Source organism: Miniopterus natalensis, chromosome 10, assembly GCF_054644295.1.
Source record: "Miniopterus natalensis isolate mMinNat1 chromosome 10, mMinNat1.hap1, whole genome shotgun sequence".
NCBI lineage: Eukaryota > Metazoa > Chordata > Mammalia > Chiroptera > Miniopteridae > Miniopterus > Miniopterus natalensis.
Window position 1 is genome coordinate 58,021,360 of NC_142090.1, and position 19,457 is coordinate 58,040,816.

The window sequence follows — 19,457 nt, forward strand, 5'->3', positions numbered from 1 at the left end:
TATATATATAAACTATATGTATACTGAAATATGTATATTAAGGTAGGTAGATAGGTGTATATTAAAATGTGTGAGCAAGAATTTTCATTGTAACATAAGAAGCATTAATGCTGGTTGCTACTTTAAGGTGATTGTGTTCTTGAGCTTCCTCAGAAGTCTTATTTCAGATGTCAGTGCTGTTAAGGGGGCTCCTACTCACCTGCCTGGCACCTCCTCCAAAGTCAGCAGCCGAATGCCCTGGGCCTTGGCCTTACTGAACTACATTAGCTGCCTGGACTTCATTCTTTGCTTTTACTTAATTTTTGTTCTGATATGCTTAATTTGCAAATGTACCTTCTTAGAGATATAATTTTGTCTCGTTTGAAAAATAAATCTTAGAGTTTCTCATTATATAAAAAGTCTATTTTTTTGAATTGAATGTTTTTTGAGATGGGCTTTTACCCACAACCTAGGTTTGGTTTGGTGTGGTTTTCATTCCTTGAGAACTAAGTACTCCAGAGAAGTATTTGACTAAGATATATTGTGCCTATCTGAGCCTAATGGAGCGCTAACCACAGTAAATGATGAGTGACAGTTTAATCAATTCAGTTCCTTCAGTAGTCACCAAGGGCATGTGGAATGTAATTTTTTAATCTTTCACTTTTCAAATTCTGCAAATGCCAACTTGAAAAGATCACATCTGTTATGTGTAATAAATTTTCTTATAAGTTATTGCAAAAAAAAAATTTGTTTTAAATTTTGATCTTTTAGAAGCTAACCTCCTAGGGAACAAAACTGTGGTCTATTTTACAAATATATACATTTCTACAGGGAGAAGTGAGATAAACGGTACTCTTGGTCCATTGAGTCGCACTAGCTTTAATTGCATAATGTTTTATTTCAGTGAAGCATGGCTAAATAAAATTACCTATTAGGTTAATTAATGAGGAACCTTTCTGAGTTAGTATTGCATTCTTAAGTGTGAGGTTCAGGCTGTGTTTAGCATTTAATCTAATTTATTTCACTAGTCTACTGTCTTTGTTGTTCCTTTGACTGGAGCCTAAATCTATATTCAGAGGATTAATCCAAGTTATAAAACTCCTTTCAAAACAGAATTACTGAGGTTCCTTTCAATTCTTGCTCCTCGGTTTCGGGTCTTGCAACCAGCAGCGTCAGCATTGCTTAGAGGCTGGTTAGAGATGTGGGGTCTCAGGCCTCAACACAGACTAGTCGGTCAGAACCCTCATTCTAACCAGATCCCCGTGTGACCAGCAGCCACATTAAAGAGTGACAAGAGCTGCTTCAGATGCTTTTTTCCCCCGATGATGGACACACAGACTTTGAGGGAATTTCTGGTGCCAGCATAATGTTGAAAGAAAGAAAGGCAAAACCTGCAGCGAGGTATGGTTCTGCTCATCTGTCCTCCTGTCAGAAGCAGCTTGACACTCTCTTTATCTACAGCCCTCTTTCCGATTCTCTGAACTTGAGTAGAGGCCTCATAACTTTCAATTAGGGAGGTCAAAATGAGAAGGGGCAGCAGGTCTCCCTGATGGCAAGAGTGTGAGCTGGCTGGGTCGCTGTCCTCCCTGCACATACTCAGATGTGCAGGCTCTACTGTGTCCTGATCCGTGCTCTGTGGTTGAAAGCTGCCACCTGAGAATGAAACTGTCACTCTGCTTAAAACTCCCTACCCTAAGGAACCTCAAGACTTTATTAATAAATGGATTTTAGAAGCTAAAATCTAGGAGAGTTTTTTTGATATTTTAATTGAATTATATTTTAAAATACTTGTCTTTCTTCATTGTCTACTGAGATAGAACCAAACTGTTGCCCTGAGAATTGCCCTGAGAATTAGGAAGGAAGGAAGAACATTGTTTTATTTTTTGATGACCAAAATAAGATAAATGTAGTTTAGATAAATAATAATCTCTAGGTCCTGTTTTATATTTCTTCGTGTGGGATAATCATTTAATGGTCAAATTAGCACTCGGAGCATCAGTGTCTTTATGAGAAAATTGAGTACACTCTGCTTGGAATGTCAAATGCAGGTATTATTTGAGTAGGGAGTTGATGGGTTTAATTAATCCTTATTTTAGTTGAAAGATGTAAAGTTGTCCCAACAGGACTTTAACACATACGTAGTTAATACATAGGTAGATTACAATGCATCTTAGCAGGTGACTGTAGTGAACTAACCCTATTTCATTCAGGTCTGGGAGGGCTGCGAAATTACCCTAACCCCTTGGCTCATTTGAACTTTGTCTTTAAGAGTAAAAGACCAGCCCAGTTGGGCGTGGCTCAGTGGCTGGGCATCAACTTAGGATAGGAGATCCCAGTTTGATTCTGGTCAGGGCATATACCCCGGTTGCGGGCTCGATCCCTGGTCGGGGGCATGCAGGAGGCAGCCGATCAATGACGACTCTCTCATCATTGATGTTTCTATCTCTCCCTCTTCCTTCCTCTCACTGAAATCAATAAAGATATATTAAAAAAAAAAAAAAAAAGTAAAAGACCAAACCAACGTTCCGAGAAAGATGATAGTGGCTAATATATTTACGAGTTAATAAATTCCAGTTGTAGCAAGTACCATGAGAAGCTTGGAATTAGGAATGACCTGACCCAGCCAGTCTGAGAGATCAAGAAGCTTTCCCAGAGAAGTGTCATTGAACTTGCTGTTCCCTCCTCTGATGAGAGAAGTCCTGGCCCCTTCCTTGGGAATTCCATTCTTTCTCCGCACTCCCCCCATTGCCTAAAACTTAATAGTTTAAATTTTTTCATCTTGAATTTCTTTGCCTTAGAGTGTGTATGCCAGTTTTCAAATACCTGAATATCGAACTTAATCTTTAATTAATTTGCTGACCAGGTTATTTAAGGTTAACTTTAACAGGCATTTTACATTCTAGCCTGCACTTCTAGGTGGACTTATGTTGTTTTCAAGAAAAAGTTCATCAAAATGCACAGAGGTGTTTTTTTTTTCTCATGTGGAGAAAACTCAAAATGCTGTGGCTCTTCTACTTAAATGACAAATTTTATATACTGTCCCAAGGAGATGCTGTCCATCAGTTTGTCCTTTATTAAAAATAAAATTTTGATTTTTAAAAATATATATTTTTATTGATATCACAGAGAGGAAGGGAGAGAGAGAGAAACATCAATGATGAGAGAGAGTCATTGATCAACTGCCTCCTGAACGTCCCTTACTTGGGATCGAGCCCACAACCCGGGCATGTGCCCTGACCGGGAATCGAACCGTGAACTTCTGGTTCATGGGTCAACACTCAACCACTTATCCACACCAGCCAAGCAATAAACTTTTGATTTTAGAATAGTTTTAGACTTACAGAAAACTTGCAAAGACAATAGATGGTTTCTATATACTTCTTACCTGGTTTCTTCTATTGTTAACATCTTACCTATGGTATATTTGCAACAAGTAAGGAACCCACAATGATAAATTGCTATTAACTCAACAACTTTACTTTTATTTTACTGGTTTTTCTCTAATTTCCTTTTTCTGTTTTAAGATCCCATTCAGGATGCCACATTATATGTAGTCATCCTGTGTCCTTAACCTCCTCTGGGTTATGGTAGTTTCTCAGACTGTCCTTGTTTTTCATGACCTTGACAACTTTGAGGAGCGCTAGTCAGATATTTTGCAGAATGTCTCTCAATTTGAAGTTGTCTTGATGTTCGGGGGAGGAAGGCTGTAGAGTTGAAGTGACCTTATCGCAATCTATCAAGGGTGTGTGCTGTCCACATGACTTATCACTGTTCACATTAACCTTGTTCACATGGTCAAGGTATTGCTCGCCAGTTTTCTCCATTGTCGAGTTACTTTCCACCCCCACCCCCACTTCCATATTCTTTGGAAACAAGTCCCTAAGCTCAGCTCTCACTTGGTAGTTGAGAAAGGGAGAGCGGAGGGAGAGTGGCACTGCTTTTGATTCATTCATTCAGCAAATATTTTTGAGCCCATACTATGTGCCTGACACTTCCCCCTGCCTTGGGGACAAGCTGATGACCACAGCCTGTTCCTTGTCTTTTGGATCTTCCATTTAGAGGAGACACACCCCCAAAAAGCAAATACAAGCTAACATCCTTTGAGTGTTGTGAAGGAAGCATGCTAGGGAAAGGAGGGTGAGACATGGGGCCTGGGCAGCGAAGAGGAGCCTGCCTCACATATGGTGGCTGAGAAAGACATTTCTGAAAGGAGCCATTTGGACTGAGCCCTGAATAGCAAGAAGCAGTTATCCATGCACAGAATGAGGGGCAGTGCATTCTGGGCAGAGGGAGCAACTCGGGCACAGATGGTGACATGGGAAAGAGCGTTGCGTGGTTAGGAGCGGACAGCAGCCGGCACGGCTGGAGGAGAGAAAGCCTTGTGGATAGAAGGTGTGACATGGGATTGGAGAGCGTGCGGGTGTCTCCACTCTCTCCGGTTTCCACTCTTGGTTTTAAGGAAGAAAAAAGCTCAAGGTATCATTTAAAAAATCTGATTCCTCTCTTTTCATCTACACAGACACACTGATATTGGATGCGAATAGAAAAGAACTTGAAATCTAATATTTCTAAAATTTCATTTATCGAGTGAAATGTTCTGTTGTTTATGAAAATAATAGGTAGTACTTTCAATAGTAAGAGTTTGCTCCCCAGTCTTCTAAACACAAAACATAAACTTCTTTAAAAACTTCCTAAAAGTAAATTCTCCTCCTTCCATCCAATCCATTATTCACATCAGCTCACCAAATCCTCTATTTTGAGAAGAAATTCTGATAGAGCTGGTTGTAGAAACACCATTATTAAAAGTCACCATTTTCTCCCAACTTATTTCTAAGTTAAAAATACTTTAAAGATCAAAATATTCACCTTAAATCAAGTTTTAAGAATCTATCAATTTTTTAACTTTATTTTTATTGTCAATTCTGTTACAGATGTCCCCATTTCCCCCCCATTTTCCCGCCTCCACCAGCCACTGCCACCGTCTCCCCACACTGTGGCCTGTGTCTGTGGGTTATACACACATGTTCCTTGGCTAATCCCTTCACCTCCTTTCATCCAGTCCCCCCATCCCCTCTGCCATCTGTCAGTCTGTTCCATGTATCCATACCTCTCTTTCTGTTTTGTTCATCTGTTTATTTTGTTCATTAGATTCCACCCATAAGTGAGATCATATGGTATTTGTCTTTCTCTGACTGTGGCAACTTTGAAAGAATAGCTGTCACAGAAAGCTGCTGAGGAACGTAGCAAAAAAACAGATCTTATTTGAGAGTCCATTTCTAGTAATTATTCACAAATAATCCTAATATGTAATTTCTTTTACTTTTTCTCCATAACTGATAAAGATGATTTTTCTTCTATTTATAAGTTTTTAATGCATGTAGAGCATAACATTGATAAGGGTTGAGCAAACTTTGTAAAGGACCAGACTAAATATTTTCAGCTTTTCAGGGCATATAGTCTCTGGAGCAATTATTCAACTCTGCCATGACGAGAAAGCGGCATAGACAATGCAAATGAAGGAGTGTGCCTGTGTTCCAGTGCAGCCTTATTTATGGAGGCTAAAATGTGACTTTCATATAACGTGCATATATCACCAAATAGCCTTTTTTTTTTTTTTTTAACCATTTCAAAATGTAAGAGTCACTCTTAGCTTCTAGGCTTTATAAAAACAGGCACTGGGTGGGATTTAGCCCGTGGCCCATAGCTTTCGGACCCTTGTGCATTACTGGGTGTGGTCCCCCTGCCCCCAATAGAGGTTATACTCCTGTTCGTCTCAGTCGTTTGCTGCCATGAGTGGGAAAGAACAAGATGGCCTTACAACTAGTGGTTGCAATTGCTTCTGTCCTCAAAGCTACTTTATCTCCTGAGCTGTAATCTGGGTTCCCCACACGTGTGTCCAGCAAGCTTTATCCACTGTATTGAGATGCAGGAAAAACCTGAGGCCTTCTAGCCCAGGGATAAACACCAACTTCTTAGTGCAGAATATGGACTTTTCTCTTTTTAACTTTTCCGTTTTCCACTCAGAGCCAAAACAACGGCGTATGGCTCTGTCTAGATTCCTTCCTTACTGGATCCTGTCTCCACCTGAACTCCCATGCCCGCCCCTGCCGCCATCACTTCCTACCCATCAGGTCCTGTCCTTTAAGTCATCAAGAGTACAAGTCCTTCCTAGCTCTCCGCATTGCGACGAGCATATCCTCTTGTATCTTATCATGGGAATTGTGTAGACTGTTTTAGAATTACTGTGTTTATAGTATACAGATATACTTGTAAGGAGCTTGATAGACGTTTTTCTAAAATTGACAGCAGTTTTGAAAATTTACATGACTATACCAATAATGAGAATCGAAGCTGAAGGAAAACAAAGAAACTTTTCTCTATATTATCAGAAAAGGTCATCATTATGGTAAAGGAAAGACTAAGTTATCTCTGTATTCTTTGTATTTTCTTTACAGATGACATTATAGAATTGTTACAGAAGAGGTAATCAAAGATTATGCATGCAAAATTTTAGAAAGAAAAGCATCAGAGAGGTGTGTCAGTTTATTAATGTTACATTACTTTTCTACGTTTTATACTATTTGTCACGTTTGTTAGATTTAAGTCTTTTATGACTTTTTGATTTATTTTCTCATTCTAAATGCCCTTTTTTAAAAAAAAAAAAATTGATTGATTGATTTTAGAGAGAGGGAGAAACATCAATTTGTTATTCCACTTATTTATGCATTCATTAGTTGCTTCTTGTATGTGCCCTGACCGGGGATCAAACACACAACGTTGGTGTATCGGGATCATGTTCTAACCAACTCAGCTACTCGGCTAGGGCTTCTAAATTCACTTTTGTACCCAATTTTTTATTCATAATTTTATATTCTTTATTAAAATAAGAGTTTCAAAACTGACCTTCAGGCCTAAAAAATAGTGTCTCTGCTCATAATTACAGAAATGATCAATTCAGCTTGTGATAAAAACCTATTTATACATCTGTGGCATAAATTAAATTTGGAAGTTTTGAGTTCAGAAGAATTAAAAAATGTGTAAGCATGGTGGATGTTTTATATATTATCTTACAAGGTAACTAATCCTAAAATAAGTATTTAAACACACTGTGTCTTATGACAACTTTGTGAGCTTTGTGACCAGTTCTTATTTCTGGAAAATTTAGACTAAGTGAGTGATAATTACATAATTACTCAAATTGTCAAAAGAAGCAATAACTTAAAGGAGACATGCACTGAAATAAGTTTATCATAAGTGTAGAACATAAGTGGATGAATTGTTTCTAAGTAAACTGCTAAGGTCAGTCAACTTGATCCATCAAGAGAGCGCACAGGCTAATGCAGAGTAGGAAGGGGAATAGAGGAAAGCAGGTGGTAGTCCCTTCAGATTACATTGAAGGGCTTTTATTGCTCTTTGGCAGTAAGGCAGCTCCAGTAATAAAGTATTCTGCTGTGTTAATATGTTGATATGTTTTATATTTCTACTTTTTAACTTTCTTGAGGTTCCTATCTCTTTTTATAAATTCTTGAAGTATAATTCTCTCAGCTTTATTAGTATACCCTAAGGCATCTTTGAAAAGTGATGTCATAGGAAACATCCATTAGAAATGGGAGTTCAGGTGCCTTCGCTAGCTCAGCAGGCAAGAGCCTACAGATGTGCTATATCATCGCCTTCCCGCTGAGCAGAGTTACAGCATAGATTTGCCTTTTAATTGTTCTAAGTATCATATTATGGAGATGGTATAGACTAAGCACAAGCAGTGGTTAAAGAATTTCTGTAAGGAATCCTGACAGTGTAATGGTTACCTCACCAGCTAGCTTAGCAGGGTAGACAGCAGGGGCGGCTGTGCCTTCTAGTAAGGGTCTTCACACTCAGGCGGAGCTCGTGGTGGGAAAGACTAAGGCCCAAAGGTGGAGAATAGAGGGTTTGTTCTGAATACTAGAAAAGGAAGGTGCAGGTAGCTATTTAAACCTGAGATAGTTTATGTAAATGTAAATAAGATGACAATAAAGGTGCAGGTTAGTAGTCTTAGAAAAGAATTTGTTGCATTAAAATTTGTAAAATCACCAAATTGAAATTTTACACCTAACTGGACATCTGAAGCCCTAAGATTTATAAGAATATCATTGCATTTTAATATGCTAATAAAATAATTCTCGATACCTCTATTGTGTCTCAAATCTTAAAGGAAAAATGTTAAAACCCATCTGCCTAGTACATTGATTTTTGAAATTAATTCTTTGCTACTTGAATTATTTTTTTATACAAAGTAGCATTTGTATTTGTTCATTTTGACTCTATATACTATTGGTGTTTAATTTGGATAGAAATTATGTGGTATACTAGAGAAGAGATTTCTGTAAATGCATTACTTCTTTAATTCAAAACAGTATTTATATACAATTGTGATAACAACTGGGTAGCTATAGAGAAGTAGGCCCCTTGTCTTTAACCTCTAGAGCAGGGGTGGGGAACATCCGGTCCACTTTGGTCCGTGAAATCATTTGGTCTGGCCCTGCCAAGGCTACTGCAGGCAGGACTTGAAATTCAATAAATGTGGGAGCTTTTTTCATAGCTAATTTATAAGCTGATACTTTTGTATGGCCCACAAATGACGTTATAAATATCCAAATGGCCCTCGGCAGGAAAAAGGTTCCCCACCTCTGCTCTAGAGGACCTGAAATAAGGTAAAGAAACAAGGGTTTGCTCACCCTAAATTGAATATGAGTGCAGCAGTTAACCCCATATCTTCATGATTTATTAGGATACTTTCAGGAAACAAACTCATTCAAGGTAGAGCCATTAAAAAAAAAATCTTGGAGAATTGCTAGAATGTTGGTAGAGAGATCTAGCAAAAACACTGGATTATCTGAATATCCAGACTTTAGAAAGGCAGGAACCAGGCCAATTCAGGGAACTTGGTCTGCATGAAGGTGGCCTAGTTCTCTGACACTAATGTGACTTATCCCATCTACATATGCTAAGTTTATTTTCATTCTGCTCCAAGTGACTTGGTCTCCAAAGCCCCAGCAGAAGTATTTGATTAGCTCTCTGCCTATACCAGGGATTGGTGGCTTCTATATCAGGGTAAGCAGTTTCTGGACTGTATCCTGTAAGTAAGGTAGAGCCACCACGTTTTAGAGTTTATTGGTTTCCACCTTTTTTTGAGCCCAGTATAGTTGCATGTATTTAAATTCCTTTCAGGGCAGTAGACAGAGACGGGAAAGAAAGCTATGGGATCTAGGTGTATCTTTAACAGCCCCTGGTTCTCACTGAGAACCTTATTTATTCATTGTTTCTCTCTAGGAGCAGGTGTTCTAATTCCAGTTTTATTTTTCTAAGCAGAATATATTGAAGTTTTTGTAACAATTGTCTCTTCTCTGTTTAGGGGAGTTGGCTGCATCTTTGTTGAAATGATCCAGGGAGTTGCTGCTTTTCCAGGAATGAAAGACATTCAGGATCAACTTGAACGAATATTTCTGGTAAGTTCTTTACAGAATGTTTTTGAGAAAAATTGGTTTCTAATTCATCCTTTAGTGACACATTCCACAGTGGTAGTGGAAAATAATTTGAAACAAATTTATCGGTTGTCACACTTAATTCTAACATATTTTTGGACCTTTGAAAAAGCAATAAATTTGTTAATAATTATGTTTTTAAACTACTGCACATTAATAATATGTCAAAATGGTAAGAAAGGACAGGCTTTCAGAGGCAAAATGAGAGCTCCAACAGAAAAATTACAAATAATTTATATAGATATCCCCCTTCTTAACACCCACTTAAATGTGGGCTTTGATCTGTAACCTTTTCCCATAAAGTAGAGCTTAGAAAGCAGCTGAGGGGAGGAGAGGATAGTGACTTTAAAATGGAGATACCAGACAAACATACCTCAGCCAGGTTTTCCAGGTTGTCGGCAAAGATAATCATGCTGGTAGCATGTGCCTTTGATACAGTGTATTGAGAACGACACTTTCCTTTTGTGATCTTTCTCCCAAAACCATGAGCACAGTCTAGGCATGAAAAACACGTCACACAAACCCAAATTGAGGGCCATTCTACACAATATGTGACTAGTACTTTTCAAAATTGTCAAGGTCATCAAAAACAAGGTCATCAAAAACAGGTCTGAGAAACTGTCATAGCCCAGAGGAGGTGACAAAGACATGACAACTCAATGTGATATGGTATCCTGGGTGGAATCCTGGAATAGAAAAAGAACATTAGGGGAAAACTAGTGAAATCCAAGGAAAGTGTGCAGTTTAGTTCATATCAGCATATCAATGTGTTTCTCAGCTATGACAAATGTTCCATGTAATATAAGATATTAACAATAGGGGGAACTGGCAAAGGATCTACGGGAACTCTCTATACTATTTGTTGTAACTTGTCTGAAACTATTCTAAAATTTAAAATATTTAAATTTTTAAATGTACAGAAAATAAAAATAAAATGTGACCTAGAGCTAGGTGACCTGGGTTTATCACCTGCTCGGTCACCTTGGGCAAGGGACTTAGCTCATTTCCCATTGGAGAAATGAGGGATAATAGTGAGACTTACCCCATAGGTCATTTTGAGGAATAATTGATTTAATACACATATAAAGTGCTTTTAGAACTATTCCTGACACATGGTAAATACCCTGTTGATTTTCTGTCTGAAAGATCTATCCGTTGATATCAGTGGGGTGTTAAAATCCCCTACTATGACTGCATTACTATCCATCTCTCCCTTTATGTCCTTCAGTATTTGCATTATATATTTAGGTGCTCCTATGTTGGGTGTATAAATGTTTACAAGGCTTACATCTTCTCATTATGGCTTTCATTTTGAAGTCTATTTTGTCAGAAGTAAATATTGCTGCCCCAGCTTTCTTTTCTGTTTCCATTTTTATGAAATACCTTTTCCATCCCTTTACTTTCAGTGTGTGTGTGTCTTTTGATCTGAAGTGGGTCTCTTTTAAACAGCATGTACAGCATGGGGCAAAAGTAGGTTTACAGTTGTGCATATGGCAAATAACACAATAATTAATAAATAATAATGCAACAATTAACTCTCACATACTCACAACTGTAAACCTGCTTTTGCCCAGCCCTGTATATGAGTCTTGTTTTGTAGCCACTTCTTTTCAGTTCTACTTATTATTTCTTATCCATAAATTCCCACACAATAATAAAATAATGCTTTATGATTATAATAATAATGCATCTTTATAATGGAAGATTCCCACAATATCAAAAAGTATAAAAGTTGAAAAATCACCCTTTGTTCTACTATGCAGAGAAATATCACATTTAGTCTTTTGATGCATATCTACCATTTCTACACCTTAAGAAAATTGAATCATATCTTGTGCACTGTTTTGTTACTTTTTTTTTTTCACTTAACCATATGTAATCAACAGCTTTCATTGAAAAATAAACCTAGAAACTTATCATCATTGTTAATGACAGGGGAGTGTTTCATTGTAGGGTGAGATGCTATTTGCATAGTTTATTTAGTTTTTAACTGTTATAAGCAGAAATATCCTTTGTACAGTTATCCTGTTACTTAACAGTTATTTGAATTAAAAGTCCTTTCTTCAATAAAAGTTAATTTTCATAAGTCTATTGACTGTTCTTACACATCCATCCTTTTATCTAAACTCATGGAACACTTCCTTCTCCCTATTTCCAAGAAAATCCCTTGCTGATTTCACTGAGATTGCATTGAGCCTCTAGACTATATTAGGAAGAAATGATATAAAATTGAGCTCTACCAACCCAGAATAAGTTATATTCCTTTATTCGTATTTTATGGCCGTTGGCATAAATGTACAGTTTTATAAACATATTTTCTTTTGCTTTTTTCTACTCCATTCTTTATTTTAAATAACTTTTCTCCAGTTATTTCCTTAAGACTATAATGAACTTGTTCATATATTGTATCATTGAAAAATAATAGCAGATGTGGGAATTTTAATGTGTGCCTTAAATAGATTATTATACTAAAACATCTTCAACTATTTAGCTTTTTAAAAATTAAATTTTTCCATTACCATTTATTCACCCTATACCCTCTCCCACCTCCACCCCCCGCCAGTCATCACACTTGTCCATGTCGATGAATTCTTTCTATTCTTTTTCCTTTATTGCTCAATCCCTCCATACCCCCTGCCTCCACGCACCCCCTACCCAAGAGCTACCAGCCTGCTCTCTATGTATGAGTTTGTCTCTGTTTTGCTTGTTAGTTCAGTTTGTTCATTATATTCCACATATGAGTGAGATCATGTGGTACTTGTTTTTCTCTGACTGGCTTATTTCACTTAGCATGATGTTCTCCAGGTCCCTCCATGCTGTCGCAAAGGGTAAATTTTTTTTTTATGGCTGATTAGTATTCCATCTTGTAAATGTACCATAGCTGTTTTATCCACTCATCTACTGATGGGTGCATCAGAGAAATATCTTTACCTATATGTTATTTTAGAATGGATTCAAAAGAAAAGGAAATGGTTATACTAGAAATGAGGTATATTCTCTAGCAATAGAACAAAAAAATGAGTTTCATGAAATCGTAGTCTATAGATATAGCTTAGTCAAAGTTTTTGTTTTAAATATCTTTTTATAATGTAAGTAATTTCCAATAAGTACTATCCTGTTGGATTGCTTCCTGTATGAAGATTTTGCTTGTATTTCTTATTTTATGGCAATAATTTCCTAATTTTATGGGTATTCAGAGGCCTTTGAACTATGACTAACTTTTTAATAAATCAAAGAAATAAATCATTGTAAATTCCCATGGCAATATTGATATCCTTAACTACTGTTTGCTCCTGTTAGAGCACAGAGGCCCTTAAATGCAAATAAGCATCCTGACTAATGATAATAACTCTATCTTTTACTGTAGTTATTTTACATGTATAGTGCTTCTTATAAGTAAAATATCCTTTGGTAATTAGGAGATACATGTCATCTTCTAAAATTGCTGCTTTAGAATTAAAATGTTATGTTTTACTCTGAAAAATTAGACATGGTCAAAAAAAAAGAAATCTACAAACTTCTTTTGACAGTAAATGTTATGATCTTAAATATTTTATTTTCTCTGCTGACTTGTTTAAATTTGCAAACGTTAGCTATATGTCATGTTTTACGAGCAGATGCTCTCAGGAGTTGTGCAATCATTGGAAGAAGACATTCTACTAACCCAACATGGTTGAGTCACTGGGGAAAAATGCTTTTCCTTGGTGACCTTTTATGTCTGGTCTGGAGAGGAATGGCTATTAAAGTGTAATTAAATCCACTTTCACAGCTTCTCATATAAACTGCCAGGGACTGTTTTTTTAAGCAGCAGTTGTGTCTTTGGCATCTGGTAAAGCATTGCCAAGGAGGTAATCAACTTTGAGAAGTCCTGAAACATGGGATTATTTGGTTTGTCTTGTAGTTTAATACGGGGATTAAGTCCGTTTATTCGCCTGTGAACTGTATACAGAAAGGTGGTTAATAACTTTGAAGCACAAAATTAATAGCTTGTTACCAAGATAACTAATATAATTAAATTCCACACAGTGAGTCTTTATTACAAATGTGAAAAGCAACAAAGATCAGTCAGCGAAGCCTTTATATTTTTCTTTTGATGGTGTTTTTTTTTTCTCTCTTCTTTAGTGGAAAGGAGCAATTCACATTTTTAACAAGTCCAATGAATTTATTTCTGCATCGTAACTCTGTTGATAACTGTAAGGTGCTCTGGCTATGCTATGATTTGAAATTTCACCATTAAATCATTTTCCTTGAAATTGTGATGCTCATATGCAAGAAAGAAGGAAAGTGATAGAACTTTGACAAATTATATTTAAGATATTTTGAGTTGCCAGGTGAATGGGCCCTTAGTTCTTTAAGCAATAACTGCTCTTAGGTGAAAACGGTGATTTATTTTCTTTTTTCAGCACTACCCATTTTTTAATATGGCATGATATATTCTATTCACTTTCATTAGTTGCAAAAATAAGCAGTAGATGTATTCATCCAGGTAAATATATATTTAGAGAGACAAAAATCAGAACTAATAAAAAATTTGTATTCTAATCACATTATTCTGAATTGAAAAAAGAAATCTGCTTGCTGGAGCCCTGGGACTATGCGTCTCTCTCACTTCACAACAGCTGAACAAATGGCAGAGAGTGCTTGCGCAGCTGTCTGAGACCTTTGGCAGATGCTCTGGGCTTGTGTGGCTCATGGCCTGATGTACAGCAGCCGGGACAGAGGGACTGGCATGATTCTGTTTGGGTTGTTCTCTCTGCCTTTGAATGTTTTAACCCTGAGGGTCTCACCTTTCCCTGTCTCGTGAGTCTTCTGGCTTACAATGGAATTTCACCCACCAGTTGTTTGTTAACCTATTGCACATTGTTTGATTGGTACAGCTGTTAAAATGTTTTTCTTTCTTGTGTGTATATGTCAGTCAGGACTTAAAAGTGGGTAAGTGTGTGAGTGTGTGTAGCAGACCCACTTGCAACTTAGAAAACTACTACTCAGACTGCCCTTCGAGACAGATCATTCCCTAGGCCAGCCTGTTTTGCAGTAGACTGACTGTAGAGATGTAGTCTGTAGACCCAGTTCCAATCCTTGTTTCTCTGTCCTGGCTCTCTATCCAGGATCTTTTTTATTTTTTATTATATTGATTTTAGAAAGGGAGGAAGGGGGGAGGAGAGAGAGAAAGAAACATTGATGTGAGAGAAATACATCCTGATCAGGGATCGAACCGGGAACCTAGGTATGTGCCCTGACCGGGAATCAAACTCTACCTTCTGGTGTATGGGATGAGATTCCAACGAACTGAGCCACACTGGCCAAGGCAGTAGCCAGGATCTCAGCTGGAACCATAACCCTGAGGTTTCATGATTGGCTAGGACAACCATATATAGAATGTAAGAGAAAGCTGACACTGACCCCTTAAATGGTTATTACTATTCCAATTGGATGTAGCGGCCACATTGTTAAGATGGAATATTGATATCTGAGATTTGTATCATCGCTACCATTACTAGGCTTGCTTGAGGTCATTTCTGCCAAACTTTCTGAGCTCTCACTCTGCAGCACAAGGTGCAGTGGAGACATGAAGGAATTGTGTGCTGCATACCTGCCCTGGAGGAAATAATAACAGTCAGGGTGGGCAAGCAAGCATACCTTTAGGAACAGAGTCATAAATAATTGCTGAGCCATGGGCCAGTGAATGAGAGACCCAGTGTTAGCAATAGGTCCTGTCTTAGTTAAAATACTGAGCTTTGCGAGTTAAATATTGGGTGCTGATCCTAGGCATTTTCTTTTGTTTTTATTCTCTCTGAACAAGTTACCTTGTAATTGGATTGTAGTTTCTGCATCTCCAAAGGGAGGAGTTGAACTAATGATTTCAATAATGTCTTGCAGCTCTAAGCATTTTTAATTCTAAAATGCATGATATTACAAGATTATACATAAAGTCTGTGGGTGGTGTTTAATGATAAAATTGCTAAGGAAATTCTTTGTAAGCATTGAAGCAAGTTTTGAAGTGAGGATTTAAAGTGGAATAAGGGAGACAGGAGACATCAGGTGACAGTGCAGGAGCCAGAGTCCGTCCTGTATGGGTAGAAGGTGAGATTGGATGTTCAAGACTGACTTTGATAGATTGAGGACTTTTTACCTTATTTTATCTATAAAGTAATAATGAGACAGTATAATTTTTTAATAAGAGAGTAATAATGTTAACATGGCTTTAGCAAAATTGATATAGTATGATATAATGATAAACTAACTGTACAAAGACTGACAGAAGTAGAGAGCTAAGCAGTACATGTTGGGGCGAAGGCTATTGAAACTATTAAATAACAATTTTTAAAGTCGACTTTAGCGAAACAAAGTAGGGGAACCCAGGCCTCTTTGAATTTGTGCGTGCTTCTCGCAAGCCTTTTTGATAGGCATCGTTATTTACATGGTAGCAAATCTTTTTCAGAATGCTAAGTTTATAAAAAAATCAAGTGGTTAGAAGAATTTAAAAGCAGTATGAAAATAAATAAAGATCACCATTTGTAGGTAACCAGTGTTACACATTTTTGTTCATTTCTTTCCTACGCTTTCACAGTTGGGTTAGTAATAAATGTATGGTTCTGTATCCAGCTTCTTTTTATTTTCACATTAAATAGGGAACAATTTCCAAGCCATTAATATATACTTGAAAATATTATTTAAATTACACTATAATGTCTTATAAATGTGCCCAAATGTACTAATGCATTGCTATATTAATATTACTAGGTAATTTGCCTGTGTTTTTTTATGCTGCAGGAAGCATCACATATTCTTATCTCATTCAGTTATTCTTTCAGCAGGATTATTACACTTCTATTCTGTGCCAGGCACTGTGCCTACAGGCCACGGTAAACCAACAGCACAGTCTCTGCTCGCCTCAAAAGTGCTGTCATCTGGGCTACATTTGAATTTCTTCCAGAAAGTCAAATCAGAAGGCTGTTGTTGCAAAATTGTTTTGATACCTCCTGGATATAAAGGATACAGGAAAGAAAGGAGTCAAAGATAACTTCGGAGTTTCAAGCTTGTGGATTAGTGAGGGTCCTCAAAAATAATGGGGAAGTTGAGGAGTGGCCGTGGAGGGACTGGAAGAAGTGAGCTCCAGTTCCTGGACTTTCAGTGATGGTGAGCCAGGTGGAAATGTCCCGTACGCAAAACATACAGAATCAGGAGAAAGAGAAAGATGAAGGGCTCATTCACTGGGCCACACCAGTTCCTAACAAGGAGTAGGTGGAGGGGGAGGTGCCTTGGAGCCCTGCCTGAGCCTCGGGGACGTTCACAGTCTGTCACGAGGGTGTGGGTGGGAGCTGGACCAGGAGAGAACAGCACAGTGCCGCAGAAGTCAAGGTGAGGGTGCACCACAGACAAGTGAAGGAAAAGCAAGGAGGAAAAAAATCCCTCCCTCCAGGGAGATTACACATCAGCTCAGGTCTGTTTAGCTGCTGGATGGGGAGTCATAAGGCAGAGCCTTTCCTTTCTGTCCTGGACAGTTCTATACTTGGGGTCTCGCATATGGTTTCAGAGAGATGGTGTGTGTAGTGGAAACAGTGAGAAACTGGAGCAGTTGGGAACTGGCCAAATACCTCTTTCCTTGTGGCATCTTAAGGCCCTAAGTGGGTTCTCTCCATGTGGGGTAGCTGGAGCTTCCTCATGGTATGGCGATTGGGCTCTAAGAATGGGTGTCTTAAGAGGACCAGATGGAAACTACATAGTTTCTCTTAACTTAGCCTCAGAGGTCATACAGCAACTCTCTACCCATCACAGCAGTCTCAAAGCCTCACCCAGAGTCAAGGGGAGGGGACACAGACCTCTGTGCTAGATGAGAAGAATCTCAAGAATGCTGGGGCCATGTGTTAAAACTCCAGAACTGAAATGATGTAAATTTTCATCAGGGCATATCACCGTGTTGAGCTGATAAACAGCTTTGTAGGGAAAAACAGCCTGGGAAGCAGTTTTTTCAAGCTGCTAGGTTTCTGTTGTTTTTCCCCTACTTCTGCCAGCCATTACAATACTGTTTCCCATGGTAATATGAAAGTGTGAATCGCCACAGAGCGTGATCGGGTGGGTCACGAGGTCCCTCACTTCTCACCCCCCTTTTCTTCCTCTTTTGACTAACAAGGTCACAGATGTGTCAGACTGAAGAAGGTGGTGAAATACTTCCATAGTGTGGCACATCTGAGGCAAGTGAGGGGGTGGTGACACTTCCCAGCAAACTCTCCGAATGTTGTCCATAGAGATTTTTATATCTCAAATTCTGCCTTAAAATGTGTTATCGCTTGCAGTGTGCTCCCCCAGATAAGTCCTCTATTCCTCAGAACATCGCCTATGTTACCTCTTGTGGGAGGTAGCCGGTAAGGTGGCTCCCAGTGGTCCCCACCTCTTGGTAGTTGTGTCCTCTGTCATCCCCTCCCCTTGAATGTGGGCTGGACCTAGAGACTTGCCTCTAATGGATGGGCTATGGCAAAAGTGAAGGGGTATTAATTCTGAGGCTAAATTACAAGAGGATTACAAGCCAGCCGCCGTGTTGTAAGTTGCTCCGTGGAGGGGCCCTCCTGCCAAGGAGCTGATGTTTCCAGCCCGCAGCCAGAGAAGACCTGAGGCTTGGCAGCACCCATGTGCCTGAGCAAGGAAGTGGCTCCTCCCTCGGCTGAGCATTCCTGTGACTCCACGGCCAGAGTTAATGCTTTCGTTGCCACCCTGTGAGAGACCCTGAGCAGCAGCACCCAGCTAAAGGTGCTCCCAGATTCCTGACCAACAGAAACTGTGAGATAATAAATGTCTGTTACTTAAAGCCACTGAGTTTAGACTAACTTGTTCCACAGCAGTAGGTGACTAATACATTTCCTTGGATCCCATGACCAGGAGAGGGTAGGTACTATTGCTTTTGTTTTATAGCTGAGGAAGCTGTCTTCAGAGATTATATGACTTGCCTAAGAAGACCTGTTTAATAAGAGCCAGAACTGAAACTAAATCCTAAAGCTGCTGACCCTTTCACCAAAATACTCCTTTTAATTGTTTGGCTGTTTTTGCTGATTGGTAACCAGGAGTGTGCATGAGAATGACTTGGGAATCACTTTCTGAATACGCATTCTCAGTCCCCACTTAGGGCTCCTGAATCAATCCCAGGGGTAGTCCTCTCTCTATGTCTTCAAATATATGAGCAAGCCCTGGCCGATGAGTCCTCTGGGTTAAGAAGGATGCTCTTAAAGATACGAGTCATACTTTGAAATGTTGTGCATGTTTTAAATGTTCTGGCCTTTTGCGGCAGCCTAAAAACCTAGATCGTGGAGACATGCTCTCCAGAATACAGGAATCGTTCTTGTCAGACTGAGTCCTGTGCTTCTCACAGGGATAGTTTTGGAGTGACTCTCTTGGGGGACTCCTTTGTAACAAGTATGAGGGCTTCTTTCCCACGGCTTTGTGTTAATAATAGGTGACTATTATTAGAATTGTGTGCACAGCAAATGAAGATTTGTAGTCATCATATCCCAGCCCTGTAACTTCCTGTCTGTCCTGATCACTTGGTTAACATTCTGCGTCCCTACCTTTTCTTATACCTCAGAAGACTGTACGCTCAAGGATACATCCATCCAGGCTGTTCCTCTTTTGTGAGGCATGGGTTCATTTAAAATCTGACCTTGTATCATCTCCTACCCAACCTCCTGCAAGAGAAGAAAAAGCCTCCTCAGAACATTCTATCCTACATTGATCTCTCATGTCTCATTATCATATATCTCAATAGAAAGCTGTGGCTATTTGATTAAAATTTATCATAAGAATAATCTACCCAAGTCATTGGAGCATGTCCCCTGGAGAACAGTTTTATCCTAAGTCAAGTTAACAGATGATCTGACCTTGGAGCTGAATTTGTCCCCTCTCTTGTTTCTTTGGAAAATGACAGGCATACGTTCTCCAGGTAGTGTGGAGGTTATGGCATTTTTGTAT

At 38.7% G+C, this 19,457-nt stretch overlaps 1 protein-coding gene across 1 annotated transcript in view; it reads left to right on the top strand.

Annotated features, from left to right (window-relative positions):
• Positions 1 to 19,457, top strand: part of CDK14 (cyclin dependent kinase 14) — a 496,763-nt gene that overhangs the window by 307,923 nt on the left and 169,383 nt on the right. The window contains exon 10 of the mRNA XM_087821147.1: positions 9,368 to 9,461. Coding sequence (XP_087677273.1) covers positions 9,368 to 9,461 — 94 coding nt within the window. The remainder of the gene's footprint in view (positions 1 to 9,367; positions 9,462 to 19,457) is intronic.